At 39.5% G+C, this 23,904-nt stretch overlaps 1 protein-coding gene across 7 annotated transcripts in view; it reads left to right on the top strand.

The window, feature by feature from the left end:
* The first annotated feature begins 101 nt into the window (after positions 1-101).
* Positions 102-23,904, top strand: part of LOC146373910 (von Willebrand factor A domain-containing protein 5A-like) — a 28,318-nt gene continuing 4,515 nt past the window's right edge. The window contains exons 1-19 of one of the 7 annotated variants that reach the window (XM_084950889.1): positions 102-187; positions 1,337-1,396; positions 1,886-1,933; positions 3,672-3,874; positions 3,970-4,192; positions 4,943-5,109; positions 5,193-5,307; positions 5,428-5,603; positions 5,693-5,781; positions 5,880-6,024; positions 6,302-6,381; positions 6,463-6,577; positions 6,729-6,887; positions 6,973-7,076; positions 9,674-9,894; positions 11,336-11,374; positions 11,890-11,928; positions 12,684-12,698; positions 22,701-22,745. In XM_084950889.1, coding sequence (XP_084807015.1) covers positions 1,891-1,933; positions 3,672-3,874; positions 3,970-4,192; positions 4,943-5,109; positions 5,193-5,307; positions 5,428-5,603; positions 5,693-5,781; positions 5,880-6,024; positions 6,302-6,381; positions 6,463-6,577; positions 6,729-6,887; positions 6,973-7,076; positions 9,674-9,894; positions 11,336-11,374; positions 11,890-11,928; positions 12,684-12,698; positions 22,701-22,745 — 1,978 coding nt within the window. In that variant the 5' untranslated portion in view covers positions 102-187; positions 1,337-1,396; positions 1,886-1,890. The other 6 variants (XM_084950894.1, XM_084950890.1, XM_084950891.1 and 3 more) reach the window with 6 other exon arrangements.

Raw genomic sequence — 23,904 nt, 5'->3', positions numbered from 1 at the left:
GAAGCACGGGGAGGAACAGGAGAGAGGAGACGGTTATATCTCGATACTCCACACCAGTTGGTGGCGATAATGCACCATTTTGCTGTTTGCCAGCCGCCACTAAACAGTATAAAGAGGAAGAAAAAGAAAACGAAACCTGTCAGGATACACACGTCTGTTTTCTACAGTCATTGGTCTGTCCATTGAAGTAAGCTTCTATTGCACATCATTCTTCACTAGCGGTCTCCAGCGCCACACTTTCATATCTCACAGGTTTATCTTAACCATTCCGTTCTTTATGAGTTAGTTCATTCCTAATGTCACATCATCGGTTTTTATTTCCGGATTCATTATTGTCTTTTTAAAAAAATGTTTTCGGATCACAGTCAAAAACACACAGTATAACCTATGCAGTTTCACAAAACGGAACGACTGAAGTGTCACATATAATCGGGTGGGTGCACAGTCACTCTGTCACAAGAGCAAAGAGATGCCATTCATCGTCGGGACGAAGTCCTCTGACTTGAAGTTAGCAGAGGGTCGGAGAAGTCCCCGGTGCTGCAGCTTAACTGGTTTTCGTGTTTTCTGGTGGCGTTTTCCAACGTGTATAATAATCCGTGACAACATAATCCAGATGCTTCTGGTCGCAGAGTCGCCATATTAAAGCGAATCTTTGTAGAAGCGAAGGCTCAATTTTAGTAGACGTGTGTCAAGTCATTAAAATTATGTTTAGACGATTTAAATGTTTAATGAGACGTCAGGTTGGGAGTAAACAGCAGCACTGAGAGCGCACTCCGCGTTAAAATGGTGAGTCACATTGCAAATTTTCTGCAGCAAGAAATGTTTTCTTATTTCCAACGGTGCTCTTTTTACTATGATATACTTTTTTTAAAATAGATTTTTAATTACCGTTTTATTATCATCACCTGATAAAGTCTCTGACTGGATTGCGCTGTACGCGTAAGAAGCGTCTCGTGACTAGTTAAACGCCCTTTCTATCGCGAGTGCTCGCAGACCCTCGTGCGGAAAGACTGACTTAAAAAAAAAGTTAACAGGTATCATGAATGTAGTTATTATCTCCAGCGAGGGTTTTAGATGTTTTTTCTTGTCCAGTTTGTGAAAAGAAAGCAGTGTTGTGTTGAACTCCGTATCTGTTCCTGGAGACACAGCAACGCACGACACAGACCAAACCAAACCAAAACTAAAGGCCGAGTTGCCATTACCTTAGAAATACGCACCGCGTTTGTCAGGTGAACGTCTAACTACACGAGATTCGCCTTTTTTCAGATGTGTGAAACCTGCACTTCCAAAGTGTTATTTTTGTTGTCACGTGACTTACTCTGTCATTGCATTACAGGGTTCTGAGCAGCTAGTTTGCGCTGCTCCTGATCATTCTTGAAACGAACTGGCTGGTTGTGTGAGTATTTCACTTGTTTACTAATGGAATCAAAATGACTCTAAATGAGTTTGTCATGAACGCAACATAAATAATGTGTACTGATATATTTTGATTACCTAAAAAGTCTGTATAGCTGCAACGAACAGTTTGTGCTGTTTTTAAAGTCAGTAAGGCTGATCACAAGAAAAAGATAACTAGAGAATGGAAGTAATGGTTAGTCCTAACTTGGATGTTGACGAGAGATCCTGCTGCCTTTGGTTATTAGCCTTGTCAGAGGAAAACTAGGTGAACATTTTAACTCTCGAGCATTAGCTATAAAAACAATTACACTACTGCAAGTCAGCTCATCAGAGTTTGTTATATTCATTGATTTAATCATAACTACAACATTATATGACCAGATTAATCTGGAAATATTTTTATAATATCTACATAGCTAAGGAATGCCTGGAATGTACAGCCGCTATAAATTTTATTTCACAGTCCTTAAATGTTTCTGTTTCACAGATACGATGATAAACCGCTGTGGTCTGCTAACTCTCCAGAAGGAACCAGGTACTGATGGAAAATAAAGTCTTCTGTTTTCTCTGCATATTTACTAATTCCACACTTGCCCTGTGGACAGTCTTTATCCTTCAACCTTGGGTCCTCTACCAGAGGCCTGGGAGCCTGAGGGTCCTGTGCAATATCTTTGCAGTTCCTAGGACTGGACACTTCTGGACAGATGTTGTTTTCTGGGATCTGCTGGAACCACTCGCCCAGCTTGGGGATCACTGCATTGTGTGCTCCAATTACCACTGGGACCACTGTTGCCTTCATCCTCCACATCTTCTCAAGCTCTTCTCTGAGCCCTTGGTACTTTACCAGCTTCTTGTGTTCCTTCTTCCTGATGTTGCTGTCAGTCAGTATAGCTACATCTATAACTATGTCTGTCTTGTGCTTGTCCACCACTACTATGTCCTGTTGGTTAGCCATCATTCTGTCTGTGTCTGGAAAACCCACAGGATCTTGGCTCAGTCATTCTCAACCATCCTAGTGGGCATCTCCCATTTTGACCTCAGGACTTCCAGGCCACACTCTGCACAGATGTTTCTGTATACTGTGCCGGCCACTTTGTTATGGCGTTCCATGTACGCCTTACCTGCTAGCAATTTGCACCATACTGTTATGTGCTGGATTTTTTCAGGGGCATATTTACACAGCCTGCACCTGGGGTCATGACTGGTGTGATAGACACCTGCTTTCATGGATCTTGTACTTAGAACTTGTTCCTGTGCTGCCATGATTCGTGCCTCTGTGTTCTCTTTCAGTCCAGCTTTGTCAAGCCACTGGTAGGATTTCTGGATGTCAGCTACTTCTACCTGTTGGTCGTACATACCGTGCAGAGGCCTGTCCTTCCATGATGGTTCTTCTCTTTGCTCCTCTTCTTTCTCAGGTTTCTGCTGCCTAAGGTATCCAGTGAAACGATGTCTTTCTCATTCCTGGTTCATGTTATCCATGTAGAGGAGATGGCTGATGATTGGACCATTCCATAGTATGAATCTGTAGCCAGTCTTTTTAATGATCTCACTGGGGGGGTTCAGACCTATGCAGAACAGCAGTGGGGACAGAGCATATTCTTGGTAAATCCCACACTTGATGGCGACTTGTGCAGTTGGTTGAAGTTGACCTCTAGTGTTGTTTGCCACATTCCTGTTGATTGGTGGGGATCAGGACTGTCTGGTCTTCAGCTAGCCATTCTGGGTGTCTCTCATCCATTAGCAGCTGGTTTATTTGTGCTGAGAGACGCTCATTGAGTACAGTCAGTTTTTAAGCTTTTTTAAGATCCTGTTCAGGGAGGTTGCCTTGGTCTGTAGTTACTGAGCATTACCGTTATGAGTTGCTTCCTTCTCCCAGATCCTCTTCCAGTATTGCTCTGTATCTGGCCTTGGTGGGGCAGTTCTCATTTTGTTCAGCTGCCACTGAGAGCACACCTTTGATGGTTCTGTGGAGAACAGCTGGTTTATTTTCCTGCCTTCTATTTCTCTGGTATACCTCTTCAAGGGTATGAGTCTTTGCTTGACAGTTTCAATGGCCTCAGCCTAATCCCCAACATGCTCACTATCATATACATATTCCAATGACTTGACAGACTTAATACAAAAATCCACAAAGTATGAAACAGAGGTTAACAATATTATCCCATTCCTTCTTCTGAATTTCAAAGAAATTACAAATATAGATCCAACATGTGTGAAACAACCATTTGTAAAACATATATGGTTTATGTATAACGTGATTATGTTTCTGTCAGTTCCTCTGAAGAGCATTGAGGTGGAGCTGGAGGTGAGGGACCATGTGGCTACAGTGGTCTCCACCCTGAACTACAAGAATAAGGAGGACAAACCATTAGAGGCTGTTTTTGTCTTCCCTCTGCCTGGAGATGCTGCTGTCTGTCATTTCAGTGCTAAGATCGGACAGACACAGATTGTAGCTGAGGTGAAGGAGAAACAGAAGGTGAGCTGGACAGTAAATATAATCTGATTATAAGTAAGATTTAAAATAAAAATAAACACAGTGAATGTCACTGACATGTGTCACCTGTCCTTCAGGCTCGTGAGGAGTATGATGATGCCCTGAGCTCGGGTCAGCAGGCCTTCCTATTGGAGGAGAGTGATCAGAGTCCAGATATATTCTCTCTGAGTGTGGGCAGTCTGCCTCCAGGAGAGAGCGCCTCCATTAGGTTGGAGTACGTGGCTGAGCTGTCTGTGCAGGCTGATGATGGTCTGAGGTTCTGTCTGCCTGCTGTGCTCAACCCTCGATACCAGCCTCAGGGTAGGAACACTTCAAAATACTTGGACCAGAAATGGTTAAACCATATTAGGTCTTGAACCAACCTCACAACAGTGACAGAACACAATATATGGCAGAAACAGTCAAGCTTCTAATTCATTTAGAAGCTTGACTAAATTAATTATTTGAAAGAAAAAGTGATTTTTCTTTCAAATATATTTGTCAGAATATAAACTTTTTTGTTAGAAAGCAGATGAAGATGCATTGAGTAAACAGATGGTCACTGTGTAGAATTTCTATCAGCTTTAAAGGTTGTAACTGAAATGAGAATATGTAAAATTTTTAATGGATATTTAATTATTTTACCAACATTGTTATAAATTAAGACTGGAGCATGTCCCAGTTTGCAGTGATGTCTGTTTATATTCATCAAGTATGTAAATCATTTGCAGAACACACGGATAAGCACCTTGTTGTTGTGATTTGGTGCTATATAAATAACATTGTATTGAATGGAATTCAACTAAATTGTCAGTAACTAAAGCTTTGATGGTCTGTTTATTCACGAACACCTCGACAGCTCGACAGCTTTAAACTAATGTACATACTATTGTTCATAGTTTATTTAAAACATGGGAATATTTAGTGAAACAAAAACTCTTCTACTTTTACTTTGAAACAAAAATAAATATGGCATCTAAGAACAGGTTTAAATTATTTTTGCTTGTAAAAAAATTGTAGCTAATTAAAGCCTTATTATTTAGAGCATTTCTAACCTGATGTTGTGTACAGGTAGTGAAGGTGCAGCAGTCCAGGTGACTTCTGTTCCAGCCTCTCTGGTGTCCTACAGTCTGTCTTTCTCTGCCCGAGTGTCCTCTCCTCGTCCAATCTCTAAAGTAGAGTCCAACTGTTCCCTGGACCCTCTCCAGTACCTCAACACTGATCAAACCCAGGCCACGGTAGGTAGAGTGCTGATGTTTCTGCTGTGTGTGGTTGTTACTTATTACTGAGAACTAAATATGAATGTGTTTGTGGTGTGCAGGTCAAGTTGGCTGCAGGACACAAGTTTGACAGAGATGTTGAACTGCTGATTTATTACAAAGATGCCCACCAGCCCACTGCTGTGGTGGAGGCAGGACAGGCCTCTGCTGAGCCGGGTGAGTGAAAATGAGTGAAGTAGTTGGTCTGCAACTAAAAAGTTAATTATCTTTACTCTTCAAGTCAGGAGTTTGAATAAACATTGAAATATTTTAAATTGTTTCTGTCTTACTTCTCAGGCTCTCTGATGGGTGATCCAGTGGTGATGGTGAGTTTGTACCCTGAGTTCCCCCAGTCTGTGATGTCTTCAATGGCTTCATGTGGAGAGTTTGTGTTTCTAATGGATCGGTCCGGAAGTATGGGCGATCATGTCACAAACACCAAGCAGCAGGAAACTCGCATCAGCAGTGCCAGGGTATCTTTAATAAGTTATTACAGTCAGAAAATCTTTCCTAGTGATCCTCTCACACAGTGTGCTCATCATCTTGTCCGTATTCTCTTAAGGATACTCTGCTGCTTCTGTTGAAGAGCTTACCAATGGGCTGCTATTTCAACATTTACAGTTTCGGGTCCGGATATGAACACATCTTCCCGTGAGTCTCTCCGTCATTTCAGTCACCCCAAGAAAGGCCCTTCTGTCTTTGTTAAGTATCTGAATGGTTGTTTTGATCATGTGTTTATGTGATGGCAGTAAGAGTGTAGAGTACAGCCAGCAGGCCATAGAGGAGGCTCTGAAGACAGTTGAGCAGATGGAGGCTAATCTTGGAGGAACAGAGATCCTGCAGCCCCTCAAACATATTTACAGCCAGCCCTGCATTCCCAATCAGCCTCGACAGGTAACACACACACGTTTACATTAATTTCCTGGGAACTTTTGAAAACCTAAGCTGGATATAGTGTACTTAGATTTGGAAAAAGTGCTTGTATTCACTGATTTGTCTTTTCCTTTCTTTGTGAATGGTTGAATGATACATATTGTATAAAGAGGTTTGAGTGCTATTTAAGCTATTTAAGAAAGTACTATTTAATTTCTGAACCTAACTCAGCTCTCAGAACAAGCTGTGTGTTTGTGGGTCTGATTTTATGTCCTCGTGTGCCAACTCTCCTCTCTAGCTGTTTGTCTTTACTGATGGAGAGGTGAGGAACACCAAAGAAGTGATAGATCTGGTGAAGACTAATTCAGGTTCTCACAGGTGAAACCACAAAAACACAACTATATCTACACAATTCCCAGAATGTCCAACATGTACTTAAAGAAAACTGTTGTATTGCAGGTGTTTCTCTTTTGGGATTGGGGAAGGAGCCAGCTCTGCTCTCATCAATGGGATGGCCAACGAAGGAGGAGGTCACGCTCAGTTCATCACAGGGACTGACAGGATGCAAGCAAAAGTAAGACATTAAACACAAAAAGAAAACAAGTTAAGCATTGCAGCAGCAGCAGCAGTAGCAGCAGATACATATTTGAGATCAGACCTGCAGTGAGTAAAATGTCTGTTCCAGCTGTTTGTGTGTATTTGGAGAGTTTTTCATTATTTTTCAGGTGGTGCAGACGCTGCGATTTGCTCTGCAGCCAGCTGTGGTCGACTTCTCAGTCACATGGGATTTACCAAAGGAAGTGTCTGTCACTGTCCTCTCTCCACCAGTCACAGCCATTTTCCAGGGTCAAAGGTCACTGATTTATGCCCAGCTCACTGGACAGGTAGGAGCAGCACCTTCTCATCTTGTTGTTTAGGTATTTGATGACAGTAAATAATGTGACTTCTAACCCTGTGATTCTGTGTCAGAGCTCAGAGGCAGCAGAGGGCTGTGTGACGGTGAAGTACAGCCTGGCAGGTCATCCCTCTGAGAACCAGCTGCACTTCAGTCTCAGCCCTGCAGAGGACACTGGGTAAAACAGAGTTTAACACAAACAGCACATTGACTCTATATACTAGAAAACAGGTAATAATGCACAGACCTAATGCTATTTGTCTAGTTTTAAACATGTTTCACTTCCTCCTTATATTATTTTCTTGGACTAGGGGTGATATAATATCCAATTTTATGTAATTACTCATCACAAAGATTGAGACACAACAGAGTAATCTCAGTCTGCAGTTTGTGTGAAATCAAGGAGCCATTATTTGAAGTCCAGGAACTATTGTGCAATAATCTGCCACTTTTACTGTAAAATACATAAAGAGCAAACAGCTTGACGCACACAGGTACCTCACCAACAACAACTAATTTGTTTCCCCAGTACATGTTTTGGTAAAGCATGACAGAGTTGTCTGTGCATTCAACACTGTCACTGCTGTATTCGTTTGGAGAAGAAAACATAGCCTGTCTGGGCTTTAGTTGCAAATCGGTCAGCATCAGAAAGGAATCTATGCAAGATCCTGTCAGGACTACCGTACTTAACTGGGGTTAAGTAGAGACCGGTACAGCATATTTGTGTGACTATAGGTCACCATCCTCTGTCAGTATGAGTGATAGACGTGTAACATGAAGGTAACTGATAACTTTTTGGGTTCATTTTTAAATCTTGTAAATGCAATTGCTAGAAATGATGAATTATTTTCTAAAAATACTTTTGGACTTCACAACACCTACCTTTTACAGGAAGTTCAATTCACTGTTATCTATGATTATCAGATTTTCTTTAAAAATCTTTACATATCTAGTTGCTTTCTTAATTATGTCTCCATGAAGCCCTACTTTTTTGAAGAAGTAACTAGTAACTATAAATAATTAGTTTTTCAAAGTAACTTGCCCAACACTGATCAAGACCTGGATGAACTCAGGTACTTATTGCAATTCAAGTCATTCAAGTCCAATGAATAGCTTGAAATGGTACAAAGGTAACTGGTGAACTGCCAGAGGTATAAAAGAAAAAAAGGTAAGGTTACCCAGAACTGAAAATTAATGTAGATTTCAGAATTATACAAAAAAGCCTTTTTCAGGGAACACAAACTAGGTTAAGAATTTAATGCTTTTCTGCAGCAATGGAGGTTGATCAAGCCTTGAAAGTTGGTGCTACTAATTCCTACAGGTGGTCCAACTTTTCGGGATTACTTACAACCCAGTGTGTTGGAACACACTGTGGTTTGCACTGTAGAAAGTAGTGTGTTGCTACAAAAATGGCAAAAAAAAGGGCAACTAACAATGAAAGAGAGACGGACCATCATGACATTTAAAAATGTACATCTTTCCTACAAAGAAGTTCAGTGAGTACAGTTTCTTTCACCATCAAAGGGCACTCAGAAACTGGGGCAAACTCAAAGACCCAAAGCCATAACTGAGTCAGAGGACAAGTTTCTGAGAGTTAACAGCTTGCGTGATATGCGGCTCACAGGATAAAGGCTTCAAGCACAGCTTAATAGTGGTCATAGTAAGCAAGTTTCAATTTCAACTCTGAAGAGAAGACTTCAAGCTGCAGGTTTGACGGGACGAGCCCAACATGCTAGAACTACCTCAGGAAAAAACAAGATGCTAAGCTTGAAAACACTGAGTGGCCAGTACAGCTCCAGACTTAAACCCCATCAAGTTGTTATGGGATGAACTGGACAGAAGAGTGAAAGCAAAGGTACCTGCAATGCCACACATTTATGGGAACTTCTGCAACAGATATGGGAAGAACTTTCTGAACAACATTTGATTTCTATTGTAAAAAGAAGGCCACGGGTGTGTTCAGCTGTTATATCTGCCAAAGGTGGCTACTTTGAAGAGTCAAAAGTTTAGATTACATTTTGATCTATAAATTGATTCCATGACTTTCATTTCAGAGTGCAATGAGACAATAAACTGTGTATCAATAAAACAATGCAAAAGTTGGGGTTTTCTAAAACTTTTGATCTTTAGTGTATGTCATTTAATACAAAGTGTAGAATTAAACTTCAAAACCACTTCACTACATTTTTTTCTTTTCAGTTATTGTGAAAAGAGCAAATTCCACCACATTTGAACATTCAGTCACATATTTAAACATATAATTTTAACATAACCCACTTTCTAAATCAAACACAGAGTGATATTTTGTTTCGAACAAGATAAGTTGATTCTCCCAAAAAGAGAGAATCTAGCTAAAATCAGCTGCTAGTTGAGACTGAGATAAAGAAGGAACATTCAAGGAAGTAAGTCTATTTTGGGGATGCAAAATGATAAAAAAACAATTTGTATTTTTCTTATGAAACTTATTCTGAATAGGCAGAACACTTTAACACTCTTTGTTCTAGGTTGCAAGTATTTAATTTAACTGAAGAACTTTCTCATTTTAGGAAAGGGTCTGATCAAAAATTTTAACTTAGGGAATTATTATAGTGCAAGAGCATTAAGAAGTATATTTTTATCCATTTTCCTTTCGGTTGGGGATGCCAGAGTCTATACAGTGGTATTTGAAATAAATACAAGTTACGGATAAACAAATGAAAGAAAAATGCAAAACATGATAAAATGTAGTAAAATGATAACCATTTGAACTGCGGTTGTTTTCCTTCTTGTCTGCAGACTAACAGTCCACAGGTTGGGTGCTCGGACTCTGATTCGCTCCCTGGAGATGGATGAGAGAGAGAACAGAGGACAGCAAGATGGAGGAGTGAAGGAGAAGGTGGTGAAGCTCAGTGTCCAATCAGGAGTGAGCAGTTCTTTCACTGCCTTCATTGCTGTCAACAAAGACAACAGCGAAGTGATTCAGGGACCTCTTGTGCACAGAAATATTCCAACGCCCTGTGAGTTTATTTCAAAAGAAAAAACTAAAACTCTGTCGGTCAGTTTGAAGGTAAAGATGGCTGAATGTGAATGAAAGGAGTACAATTATAAATTAATAAGCAGACTTTTAGAGTCAGTTCACTAGGCTGGATGACCTATCCTAACCAAGCGAGGTAAATATGAAACTATACCAGCTCAGACGTTGCCTGGTTTAACAAGGTCCGTGTCGGGTGTTGATGAAGCTGATGAGAAGTGGGCTACCAGAACAAGATGGCATTGGTGGGTAAGAGACGGAAAATAGGTGGGTGTTGGAATGCTACTACACAAGTAACCCCAGCGGAAGGGGTTACATGAATGGGATGAGGGACTTATGGAATCTTTGATACCCAGCATCCACATTGACAGCAGAACTTATGAAGGCTGAAGAAGATGTAGAGGGTGAAGTTAACTGCGGTCCCAGTGGTAATCGGAGCACTAGGTGCAGTGACTCCCAGGCTAGGCTAGCGGCTCCAGCAGATCCCAGGAACAACATCCGTGATCTCTGTCCAGAAGAGCGCAGTCCTAGGAAGAGCTGAGCATTGCCGTTATGAGTTGTGTCCTCCTCCCAAATGCTCTTCAATTATTGCTCTGTCTCCAGCCTCAGTGGTGCTGTTCTCATATTCTTCCCCTGCCACTGAGAGTTTACCTTGGCTGGTTTATTCTCCTGCCTTCTATCTCTCTGGCGTACCCCTTCAAGCAGCTGCCCAAGGCTGTTAGTTGTTGCTTGGCAGTTTCTAAGGCCTCTGGCTTGCTATACTTCTTAGGCACGTCTTCATTGAACTTTTCTGCAACTCTGATAGTTGGCTAACTTCCCTCCATGCTACCTTGATCTTGACCAGTAGTTTCCTTCTCCATGAAGGGTATTGCTCCTTGTGGCTGTTCTTCTTGTAGCCAAGCATCTCACTGGTCACTTGTGCCGTGGTCTAGATCAGCCGATCAGTCACAGTGATGGCTTCAGTAGGAATTGCCCATAGTGCTGCATTCAGATCATCTTGTAGATCTTCAGAGGGTATTTCATGTAATCTTGGTAACTGGCTACAGAGGGTCCAGATTTCAAGCTTTGGCATGATCCTGTCATTCAGGTCAGTTCTTCTCGCACTCTACTCTCCTTCTTCTATCGTGCTCATGGCTTAGTAATGATGATATCCCCCTGCTGACCTGTCGTCCTGGCTGAGTAATTAAAAGCAGTCAGTCTGCCTGAAAAGGATAATGAAGGAGTGAGTGGAGAAAGATGATTAGGTTAGGTAACTTGACTGGCAGACACACCAGGATGGTGAGAGTGGTAAGTTCTGAAATGGCAGAGGAGTTAGGACATGAATAGTTAGGACATGATATGATAGCTTGTATTGTTTATGTTGTATGTCTACATCACTAAAATGATATCAAGTTCTTTATTTCTTTCTTCTTTTTTTTGCATTCTAGTTGCTCGCTTGAGGGCAGGTGGTTCACCAACATATAAGAGTAAGTAAAAGCTGATTATCAGTATAACAACTTCTGTACACCTATGATTTTTTTTTTAAACATTTGTAGTTTTTATTTATTGTCTTGCACAGAGAATTTACATTAGGAGCAGTACAACATTCCTGGAAACAGAAACCTGACATTTATATGCATAGATTTTGTCTGTACACAATTCTGCTAAACATTGGAGATCAACATGTATGACAAACAATTCCAATTCCTCAGAATTGTAGCAAAAGTGGCAGCTCCTGGTTGTATTTAATAAATTAAATAATAATTTATCATTATTTCTATTTTTAGAATGTTTATTTGGAATATATATATCTGGTGGATATTTTAATAGTAGGCAAACAGAAAAACAAACAAACAGACAACACCAACAAAAAAACAAAACAAACAATCCCCTCTATATTACAAACAATATTTTGACCTATTTGTGTTGTATATCAGCCTATGAATGTTAAAAAGTAAAGAATTAAATGTCTTGACATTTTTTGTTTTTGTGTATGTAATAGTGGGCATGCCCATACCAAGCGCTTGTCTACATCCCAAGAGTAAGTAAAAACTGAATGACAGTACATCACACATATACACATGTACTATTTAATCCAGCACAGTAGATGTGGAGAACCCACAATCTTATTGTACATATACAATGAAAGGTGTAGTTTATTCTATAGGTCTGTGGATTTCTGAAAAAAATAAATAAAAATAAACAAACGCGTTTCTGTTTAAAGATATTCAAATTGTTAAATAATAAATACTGTATGGACAGTTGCTGTAGTATTTGCTTTGGTAGTAATTATAATAGGCCTGAGTCAGCAAGCAACAAAAGTTGGGTTGAGTTGCTAAAACATTTTGTTTTATTCGGAATATTAGTGAACATCTTTTATCATTACTCCAATGCCTTGCAGGTAGTATTAAAATAATATCAGAATTCAGTTATTCAGCTGGTTTATTTATTTTATTTATTTATTTTTGTTAGTTGACTTGAAGTGAGGCTGAGTGATTTTGTGGTAGAAAATGCTTGATACAGAATAAACACTAAACACTAGAGAACAAATACGTTAAACCAGGATGTTGAGCAAGAGGTATAAATACTGCAGGGACCAATTGGAGAACAGGTTGCATATGAGGAAAATTTACTTTCAGACAGGTCAGGAACGTTACGCCATGAAAACGGAGCAACCAGACTGAACAGATAAACACTGGATAGATTTTAAACACTGTTCGTACTCTTTGTGTTAGTAAGAAATTAAATGTCTGGACATTCTTTGTTTGAGTTTTTTTCTTTTTGTTTATGTGATAGTGGGCAGGCTCATGGGTAAGTATATACATAATGACAGTACATCACACATCTACTATTTATTCATGCACAGTTGGTCTGGAACACCCACAATTTTATTGTACATGTACAGTGAAAGGGCTAGTCTATTCCATAGGTCTATGGATTTCTGGAAAAAAGATAAATAGAAACAAACCAAAACATTTCTATTTAAACTTTTTTTGAAATGGTAAATGTGCAGTACTGTATTTGTGTTGATGGTAAACAATTGTATCCTTAGATAGAAGGTAAACACTTTTACCTTTACTTTAGGGCTGCCACGATTAGTCGACTAGTCACGATTACGTCGACTATCAAAATCGTCGACGACTGATTTAATAGTCGATGCGTCGTTTGAAGCTTTGTAAGATCACAAAAGACGCAGGAATAAGTAGTAGAATTTAAGAGTGTAATAATGGACTGAAACAGAAGATGGCAGCACTGCATGCACAAGGATGCCAGCTGCCGTTAAACCCCGAAGAAGAAGAAGTAGCTCTGTCCCAGAATTCATAGCGCAGCCCAGCTCAGTTTCCAACAATGGCGGCAGCTAGTTAGTTTTAATATTACTCTTATTATTCTTTCTGGGTCACAAAATAAACGTTTAACATATTTTCAGGCGAGAATGTAGGTGTGTAAACCTCAAATATCTGCTCAGTTTATCAAGACACCACATATTTTCAAAAGCGCTCTGACGTTTTCGGAGATGTCTGTTACCCACTAGCTCGATAGCTAGCCGGGGGCAAGGCTCACTAGAGCCCGTGAGAACACCGGACTCCCGGCAAATCGTTTTCAAACCCACCGCCGTCTTTCGCTACTCAGGTTAAACATATATAAGTCACTTAGATAACTTAAAAATGTTACTGCTTGGCTTTTTTTAGTATTTTATTTGTTCCTGAGTAAATCGGTTTGGCTGTGATTAAAGTAATGGTTTTTACACAGCTGAATAAACGTCAAGCAGACAACTGATTATCAGAAGTGTGAGATGCTCGAGAATATACTCCGGTCCTGTTATATTTTAGATAGCAAGGAGTTTATTAAACTTCACTGAAACAATCTGCAAATTTCATTAAAATTTAATAAACTATCATCTTGTCTTTATTTTGAGTTAGCACATACCTTAAACACTTAAAGCTGTAAGCTAATGATAGTTATATAAGAGCAGATGCATGCTGGTGCAATAAGCTGTATGCTGTACATCCAATGGATCCATGATCTGATTAGTCGACTAATCGCAAAAATAATCGGTGACTAGTCTGTGGCAGCCCTACTTTACTTATACATTGTAAAGCTGGAGGGTGTGGTGTTGCTCATTTTAAGTTTTTTTTTCTAACATGTTCAGCCTGTTGTAAACAATCCAACCTTTTTTTTTTGTTTTTGTTTTTTTGGGTAAACATAGTGTCAAGGCCTTTTGTGTACGGTGCTCAAACAGTATTATTAAGTAAATGCTGAGTGATATCACACATCTACACATTTCTATAGATTCTGCACATTTCTGTAAATAAAAAAAAAAAAGAGAAACCAACACATTTGTACACATCAGTATTTGACATTGACTGCACAGGCACATAAACTTACTGATCTAAACAGCAAATGAAATGTCAGATTTTTCCAACATTTTGATATCAACATTAAAAATCTAGATGCAATTCCTTTGATGTGAAACCAATTTTTTAGGGGATCTAGTAAATAATTAGAAATTTAAAATATTAAATATGTGATCCTATTAAAGTCTTTGTGAAATTCAGAGAAGGTCATATGTGTACGTGTTGCTGTTTTGCTAGAGCACTGAGCAGTGGGAGGTGGTACTGAGTTATTTCATGGTTTTTATCCTTTTTGTTTTCTTCTACACTACACTAAAGAATAAAAACTATGAAAAATGTGAGTCAATGTGTCCAAACGTAAATGATTAAATGGTTAAAGGTGGTATTTACCAACATATAGATTTAAAACAGTTTAAATATTGTAGTAATATTTAAACTTGCTGTAATACTCTTAGAAACTTGGTTAATCTGGCATGTTAACATGAACTATTTCCTTGAAGATTCAATTCAATTCAGTTTTAATTATAGAGCATCAAATCACAACAACAGTCGCCTCAAGGTCATAGCTGGTGGTGATTTTTCATTTTTATGGGCCGATGGGGTTTTCTTTCCGTTTTTTCCCCGTAACGGTATAAACACTGAAAGGTGGTGGATTGGCCAGATGCTGGGAGATGTGTAAAAAGAAACTCAATTGTTTGGTGGTAGCTATTGCGGAGCTTCCACAGATTCAGTAACATTAGCAAGTGGTGGAGGCCAGCAGGTGCAACACGCTGGCAGGTGGATGACGGAAAGGCAGGAGGAGCAGAGACCCGAGGCGGTGAACTGAACTTCAGGTAAGAAGTTATGACCTGCAGTCTATCTGGGTCAGATATAAACCAAGTTTAGGTGTAGTTTATTTTCGTTATGCTGACTTTTTACAGTCAGTTACAATAACTCGTACTGCTACTAGCTAGCATGACGGAGTTTCTATATAGCTGGGTGGGTGCTATGATGTTAATGATGTTGAACTTGTTTTATCTTATTTTTTATTTATTTATTTTATTTTTTTGTCCCGTTTGGATCTTTAGCCATCAGAATTGTTGTCTTAAGGCCAAGAAAGATGCCAAGCGGATTTATTTTACCAAGTGGATCATCATGGCCTTGCCATATTGGTCCATTTGATTGACCTTTATTATAATTATGAATTTATTTTATTTTTGGTTGCTACAAACGGGACAGACATGACTGGGGGATAGGACAGGGAGAAAGAATGAAAGAAAGAGAGGGAGAGAAAGAAAGCCAAAGGGAAGAAGAGACGGTGAGAAGGGGGGGAAGAAAAAAAAAAAAAACAAACAAACAAACAAAACACCTGCATCTCCTGTATGGAGAAAAAAAAAACAGAAGAGAAAGCAAACAACAAAGAGCAACATAATAAAAAAAAACAGCACCATCACAATAAACTAGCTAGCAGTAGATAACAGTAGATACTAAATAATAAACGATATTGTGCAGCACGCAAGATAGACAGCGCACAATGTGCTTTGAGGCAGCAGCCAAGAAAGGTGTAGTCCGCGTCTGTGAACACCCGTGTGTACACCTGTGTGCATACCTGTGTGGATCAGCATGCTTGTATTCCAAAGGTTTCTCCATGTAACGATCTGCTAGGGAGTGTGGGGAGCCATAGCCCCGTCCACCAGGGTATGAAGCAGGTATGGAGGAGATCCAGGCCCCAGATATCCAGAGGCCCCAGAGTACAAGGACCCGAGGAGGACCACCAAAGGGGGGGGAACCGTGCCACCCTCCTGGGAAGAGCTGAGTAGAGCCCCAAACGAGAGGTCACCCTGCAGCTACGGAGCAGAGGCCAGAGGGGGTTGTAGTGGCGTGCCCGTGGGCTCTGCCGGCAGCCAGCTGTGCCAGAGAGGACTGAGCTTCAGGCCCAGAGGCCAGAGGCCTGAGGGCATCCCACCCCTATCTATACAGCTGGGTGGGTGCTATGATGTTAATGATGTTGAACTTGTTTTATCTTATTTTATTTATAAGGTTAGTTATTAGAGTTTCCAACCCTCCCGTAAAAAACGGAAACGTCTCGTATTCAGAGAAAATATTGCGCGCTTGGTATTGAGGTGAAAAGGAACACAGTTTGTCCCAGACTTCAGCTACAATGAAAAAGACACAAAGCTGGAGTTATTCTGTCATTACGCTGCACAGCTGCCTCTTCTTCTCTCATTCTCTCCCCTCCCTCCCCTGTTTCTACTTCAATCATGAAACTGATCAATGATCAGCTGATCGGCTTTTCTCTCTTGCTTGTTTATCGCCCACTATGCGCCAGAAAGAGGAAACCAGCGGATGTCGCGCTAAACAACAGCAGCACGTTTAAGCTTGATCAGCTGTTGTTAGAATTTATTTACTATTACTGTCTACTATCAGCTGATGTTTGCTGGAGCCACAGCTATAAAAGCTGCTGGTCATGATATCGGTTTGTATATCTGGTGAGAGGGAAACATGTAGATGAAACCAGGAGATGTCCTTACTGAATCATCAGAGCTGAACAGGTGATGGAGAAACAGGTTTACCTTTTAGGTGACATGAATGAGTTGAAGGGAAGTTATGAACTGTTTCTGAGAGACAAATAACACCAGGATCCTTTTCTGTGTAGCTGACAGCTGGTAACTGTGCAGGGGCGGGTTAGCAAAGTTTTGCCAGGGGCCCAGGTAGGGCATTAACAGGGAAAGGGGGGCACAAAGAAATACTTTTCTTTCTTTTTCTCATTTAAAATTAGGGCTGCTCGATTATGGCAAAAATGATAATCACGATTGTTTTCACTGAAATTGAGATCTCGATTATTTGACGATATTTATTTAACCCTTTAAGACCTACCACCAAGTCCGCCAGAGCTTATATTATTTTTTTTACATGTTGTAGTGCCATTTGTGGGAGCATTTCAAGTTGCTATACATCAATACAACTGTTATAGCCCATATTTTAATAATATGTATGCATTAAGTCCATAGTAACTACATTAATAGCAAAAAAGTGCAATAAACTACAAAAAAATTGAAAATCATTTTTGTTTTTTTTACATATATTTCTACTTGGAGAAATTTAAGACGTTTATCCCTCAAAACGTTAAATACAAAAAAGTTGCAAAAAATAGTTTACAACAACAGGAAACTTATTTTGAGTGTCTTCATAGTTTTATTTTGGAGATACAGCAATTTTTATATACTGCAGGAAAAACAAAAAAACTATCCTATGATGCAAATTTGCAAAGAAAACAGCATGTGCATCAAAATAAACTATTTCCAGCAGTGCAATTCGAGTTCTAAGCATCCCAGAAACTATTCAGAAAAGTCAAACATGACTTATAAAAACACCAGTATAGGCTTTTAAGACCTACAAGTAAAAAACCACATTTTCCGCGAAAATGACGTCACTTCCTGTTTTGGGCAGGAAATGGCGGACATGCGATAGTTCGCGCTGACATCTGTTTCAATGTGGGAAGTGTTATGAACAGCTGATCGGATCGGCAAAGCGTGTTTCTGGAATATTATGTTTTTGTTCCTGCAAGCGCTTTTTATGCAATTTTTGCAAAGCTTTATGTGGAAGGAAACCGTGACCTAGGACAAGCTGATGGCATAAGATGTAAGTTTCATATGCAAAAAAAATTATTGTGCTAGCTTACATGGTTCAGGTTCTACAGGGATTTAAAAATAGTTACACAAAATGGAGCATGCTGCTCTGACCGGCTTTAAAAGGTTAACAATAACAATGTATTGAATAATGACTTTAAAAAATAATATAAAATAGTGTGCAAATACTGATAACAGTGCAAATGTTTGCAATATAAAAAATAAATGAAAAATGTAAACATCTAAGTTTAGTGAACTTTGCAGTGTTGCTCTGTGGTGCAGCTACGACACTGTAGCAAAGTTTACACACTATGTCTACTTGATGCATGTCTGACTCCGCGAACCCATAATGTTTCCAAACCACTGAAGTTTTTTTTTTACCTCTCTTTTCAACCAACGGCAGTCACTCTCCTCTCCAAATAACTTCTGCTTAGCTTTCTGAGCTTCCCTCGGGTCCTCTTAATTGTTGTGATGCGTGTTCGAAATGCAGAGAGGTGCGCTCGATTTGCTACACGGAGCAGCGCGAGAGTAAAGCATGAGGGAGGTGCTAATAATCGGCTCAGTCATTTTTAATGATCGTTGAAAGCCCAGATCGTAATCGTGATTAAAATTCGATTAATTGAGCAGCCCTATTTAAAATGTCTCACTTTTAACAAATAATTATCTGAATCTTACAACGAACGTTTTCATCATATTCATCATCCATCATAATTTCTTCAGAAATAGCTAAGTACTGTATATGATGCCAGTATTTTCCCACATTTTCTAGATACTGTACCAGTACTGTGTGTAAAATGCCATCAAAAAGTCAATTAAGTTTTATTCTTTCTCACCTGTCAGGGCTCTAGACTAACTTTTTGCCATGGGCGTACCGGTACGCCTAACTTTAAAAAGTTAGGCGTACCGGCACAAAAGTTAGGCGCACACAAATTTTATAATAATTTATATAATATAATGTGTTTTTCTGGATACACTGTGCTTTTTCAGCATTCAAAGATTGATGACACCGTGTCAGAGCACTGGCTATGAATTTCAGAAGGATCAGGCCTTAACTTAACAGAAAAGTTAGCAATAGTTCTTTTCCTATTACAGCTACATCCACTTCTGTCGTGCCTAAGCTGCTCACTAGGGCAGGGTATCATCACTGATTTCTATAATCCATTCGATTCCGGTTTTCAAAGTCCCAATTCGATTCAACTTAGCCTCAGACAGTCAGAAATATTATAATTCTGATCATTTATCAGTACTGACTTCATCAGAATTGTGAACATCACAGCAGATGCCTTTGTGTGAAAGTAACTGAGAATAAAACACAGAAAAACATGAAGGAGATTTTCCTGGTCTGGCTTTTTATAGCAGATAACCTTAAAAATATTCTACAATGTTCTGCATATAAAGTTTAAATTTCTTCAGTATTGAACAACAGAAAAAATAGGCTTTCTTGTCCGAGGTCATTTAAGTGAAAAAAGAAAAAAAAGAAAAAGACAGCAGCCGACAGCGCTGTAAACAACGGTAGACTGGTGGGTAATAAGCGAATGAATAATACAGAAAACAGAGATTGGAGACGGGAAACTTTTCTTGAAGTACAGAGAGAGATAGAGAGAGAGCTAGCTGTGCATGAAGTGTGATTTTAATAGTCGTGGAAGCAAAACGGCAAAATTCATGACGACATTGATCAAATGTGAAGCGCAGGTTGCTGCTTCTTTTGCTGCTGGCTCGGTGAATTTTGGTTGGAGAGAGACAAAACCTGCAGCTCAGAATCAGCGCAAAAAGACGTAATCACAGCGCGGACCAGACGCATCAGAATCGCTAAGCTCCGACAGCGTGTCCGTCTACGGGCCGTCGGGTGAGAAAGCCGAGAAAGACAAAGCTGATTCTGATGCGTCGGTTCCGCTACGTGTTTACGTCTTTGTGTGGAATCCGTGTACCTGCTCTCATCTGCTGTTTGGTTGTTGTTGAAATGGTTTTGTGAGCTTTAATCTGAGAATCTGGCGTTTCTGGCAAAACACAGTTATATTTAAAAGTCGATTCAGGATTTAATGAATTGATATCGCTTTATTCAAGCTACTCACCTCCCACTTTCAACTGGACCATGGCCAATCAGAGAGGTCCCGCCCCTTACTATCTCTGATTGGTTTAGTCCACGATAGGGGCATAATGTGTGTCTGTTGTTGACCACAGGGAAGGTTGCAGATTTTTTTTTTTTTTTGCTACCCGAACAGTTGGTCGCACAGGTGCAACCAAATATTTTTTTTTAGTCGCACCACTGAAAAATTTGGTCGCATTTGCGACCAAATTGGTCGCACTCTAGAGCCCTGCCTGTCTATCTCCTTTCACTTTTTAAAGGTTGCCATGTTAGAAAAAGTATTTTGCCCTGCCATGCTGTTTATTGATGTGGCAAATGAATAGTTTATGAAAATATATCTAAATCTATCATCAGTAATCAGTAATGATCATGTCTCACCTCTAGTCTTCTCTGTCTTAATTTCAGGTTTTCACCATGTGTTGTAGATAGTTCAGGAGATTAACTCGACCAAGCAGTCTACTTTCGGGTACTGTTTAGAATACCAGAATAGGGAGGATGGTGTAGGTTTAAGTTTATTAGACTGATACATATATACCAACAAGACAGTGTACATCACTGTGACAACAGGGTTTGTTTTCATTCAAAGGCTTTATGATTTTTCCTATAATACCTGGTGGGCCGGTCTCTAGTCAAAATGCACGGGCCGATTTTTTTGTCCCAGTCCAGCCCTGCTCAAGGTACTTTATATTGTAAGGTAGACCCTACAAAAATACATACAGAGAAAAATCCCAAAATCATATGACCCCCTATAAGCAAGCACTCTGGCGACAGTAGGAAGGAAAACTTCCTTTTAAAACTTCCAGGAAAAATCTCCGGCAGAACCAGGCTCAGGGAGGGGCGGCCAACTGCAGCGACCAGTTGGGGGGAGAAAAGGAAGACAGTATAAAAGACATGCTGTGGAAGGGAGTGAAAGATTAATAACAAGTATGATTCAATGCAGAGAGGTCTATTAATACATGTTGAGTGAGAAAGGTGACTGGAAAGGAAATGTTCAATGCACCTGTTGCAGCATAACTAAAGGAGGATCCAGGGTCACCTGGTCCAGCCCTAACTATATGTTTTAGCAAAAAGGAAAGTTTAAAACCTAATCTTAAAAGTAGAGATAGTGTCTGTCTCCCAAATCCAAACTGGAAGCTGGTTCCACAGAAGAGGGGCCTGAAAACTGAAGGCTCTCCCTCCCATTCTACTTTTAAATACTCTAGGAACAACAAGTAAGCCTGCAGTGCGAGAGTGAAGTGCTCTAATAGGGTGATATGGTATTATAAGTTTATTAAGGTAAGATGAGGCCTGTTATTTAAGACCTTGTATGTGAGGAGCAGGATTTTGAATTCAATTCTGGATCTGGAGCCAGTGAAGGGAAGCCAATACAGGGGAAATATGTTCTCTCTTTCTAGTCCCTGTCAGTACTCTTGCTTCAGCATTTTGGATTAACTGAAGACTTTTCAGGGAGTTTTTAGGACTTCCTGACAATAATGAATTACAGTAGTCCAGCCTGGAAGTAATAAATGCATCAACTAGTTTTTCAGCATCACTCTGAGACAGGACATTTCTAATTTTAGAGATGTTGCGCAAATAGAAGAAGCAGTCCTACATGTGCATTGAAGGACGTATCCTGGTCAAAAATGACGCCAAGATTCCTCACAGTGTTACTGGGGGCCAAGGTAATACCATCCAGAGTAAGAAGCTGCTTACATATCATATTTCTAAGATTTTCAGGGCCGAGTAAAATAACCTCAGAAAATTAGAGGCCATCCAGGACTTTATGTATTTAAGACATTCCTGCAGGTTAAACTAATTGGTGTTTGTTATCTGGCTTCATGGATCGAGAGAGTTGGGTGTCATCTGCATAGCAGTGAAAATGTATGCTATGCCTTCTGATAGTACTGCCTAAGTTATGCATGTATAAAGTAAACAGAATTGGTCCTAGCACTGAACCCTGTGGAATAATTAACCTTAGTGTGTGAAGAGGACTCTCCATTTACATGAACAAATTAGAGTGTATTAGATAGATATGATACAAAGCACTGCAGTGCAGTACCTGCAATAACTACAGCCCACATTGCAAAATTGGTATGTCTTGGATCTGGCTCGCACAATGTGCTTACACATGTCCCACATACCGCAAAGAAGGACGGCCCTTTGGTGACCCAGATCAGGTGTGCCAGATGTGGCCCACACATGGGCCAGCACAAGGCCAGTTGCAGACACACTGGTGGTCCTGTGCTGGCCCAGAGCAGTTTCAGCTCTGGCCCTAGATGTCAGCCTAATGTGTACCTTAATCAACCCATGTAATAACAACATTTAGCACAGATAAAAAATGTCTCAACAAAGGTAATGCAGCAAATGAATTTTGAATTGAATGATCTATAATTAACAATATATTGAATAATACTGCTCCTGGGACATAATAGCGCAAAAGTAACATGACGAAACTCTGTTCGGACAGTGCATGGTCTGATTCTTTTATAGCACTTTTCTACTCTCGCGGAGTACTCAAAGCGATCTATACAACACATTCACCCAATCACTTTCTCTAAACGGACTGCTTCCGAACTACATTCATACTCCAATTGATGGATTGGAGAGCATCTTTGGGTTATCTATCTATCTATCTATGGAAGACCATAAGAGCCACGCACATCGAAATAAAGAATTCTGTGCTTAAATAATGAATTGTAGAATTCATATGTCTATTGTTTTTGTATTAATACACAAACACTATATATAGATAGATATTTATTTATTTATTTTGTGTTTACCAATTCAGGTAAAAAAGTAAAGGGAATGAAAAAAGTGGGCACATTCAGTCAAGGTAAGTAAAAAAACAAAATGAGAGCATGTATTTAGTTTTAATTAACACGTGTTTTGTCAACTGATCAAAATTCTTATTTTCTTAATGTGTGTAAAACCATTAGTTAGAATTTACTGGGTTAGAATAAAATAGTACATGCTTATTTTTTTCTGTTTTTCTTATCTTGGTAGAAATGAAGGGAATTTAAAGATGGGTAAGGTGACTGTACAACATTTAGTTCAGTTGCTTAGATAATGAAATCGAGTATTCTGATGTTGAATAATCTATTTGTCTTATATTCCAATAAATCAAATAAAAATAAGGATTTAAACACTGTTTTAAGCTCCTGAAATCAATATATTGGCCACAAATTTTAACTGTTAAACATGTGACCCACATACTTTACATCCTTATTTATCAAGCTTTCATCTCATCAGGTTGATTACTTTCAGATGGTATTCATTAAAACCTCAGTAACTGATGGTGTGTTATTGCCAGTTTTTCTTTTTCTTTAATACGTTCACACTGTTATAAACATTTGATTTGTGCAGTGGATCACTTATGTTGTTATTACAATTTTAAGATGTAATATTTCAAATGAATGAAATACATTTTTGTTTTCTTTTTTTTTTCTTCAGTGGTAAATGGCCTGTATTTATATAGCTCTTTACTAGTCCCTAAGGACCCCAAAGCGCTTTACACATCCAGTCATCCACCCATTCACACACACATTCACACACTGGTGATGGCAAGCTACATTGTAGCCACAGCCACCCTGGGGCGCACTGACAGAGGCGAGGCTGCCGGACACTGGCGCCACCGGGCCCTATGATCAATATTTTCTTAGTTTACCATGTGGTAGTTTTATGTACTGGTTTTCATGTAGACTGGGGATGGGTATCGTTTAGGTTTTATCCGATACCAGTACCTAGGGCTGTTCGATATAACGATATATATCGGATGACGATATAAAAACATCTATCGTTTCCTATTAAGTTATCGTTTGTTTCGTGGTGTCGTAAAATAAACTGTTTACAGCAATATTTTTTCATTGTTTTGATGGTCACTGTAGTGGCTATATTAATTTCTTAAAGTTCTCTCTTTCTCTTATATTTAATAAAACCACACTACGGACGGACAAGCGTCTGTTTTTACGTGTTGTCGTTAGCAACAATGATGG

Source organism: Perissodus microlepis, chromosome 14 (genome assembly GCF_051167445.1).
Source record: "Perissodus microlepis isolate ML-2025 ecotype Zambia chromosome 14, ASM5116744v1, whole genome shotgun sequence".
Classification (NCBI taxonomy): Eukaryota; Metazoa; Chordata; class Actinopteri; order Cichliformes; family Cichlidae; genus Perissodus; species Perissodus microlepis.
Note: the sequence above shows the minus strand (reverse complement) of the source record. Positions and strands in the feature narration are given on the sequence as shown.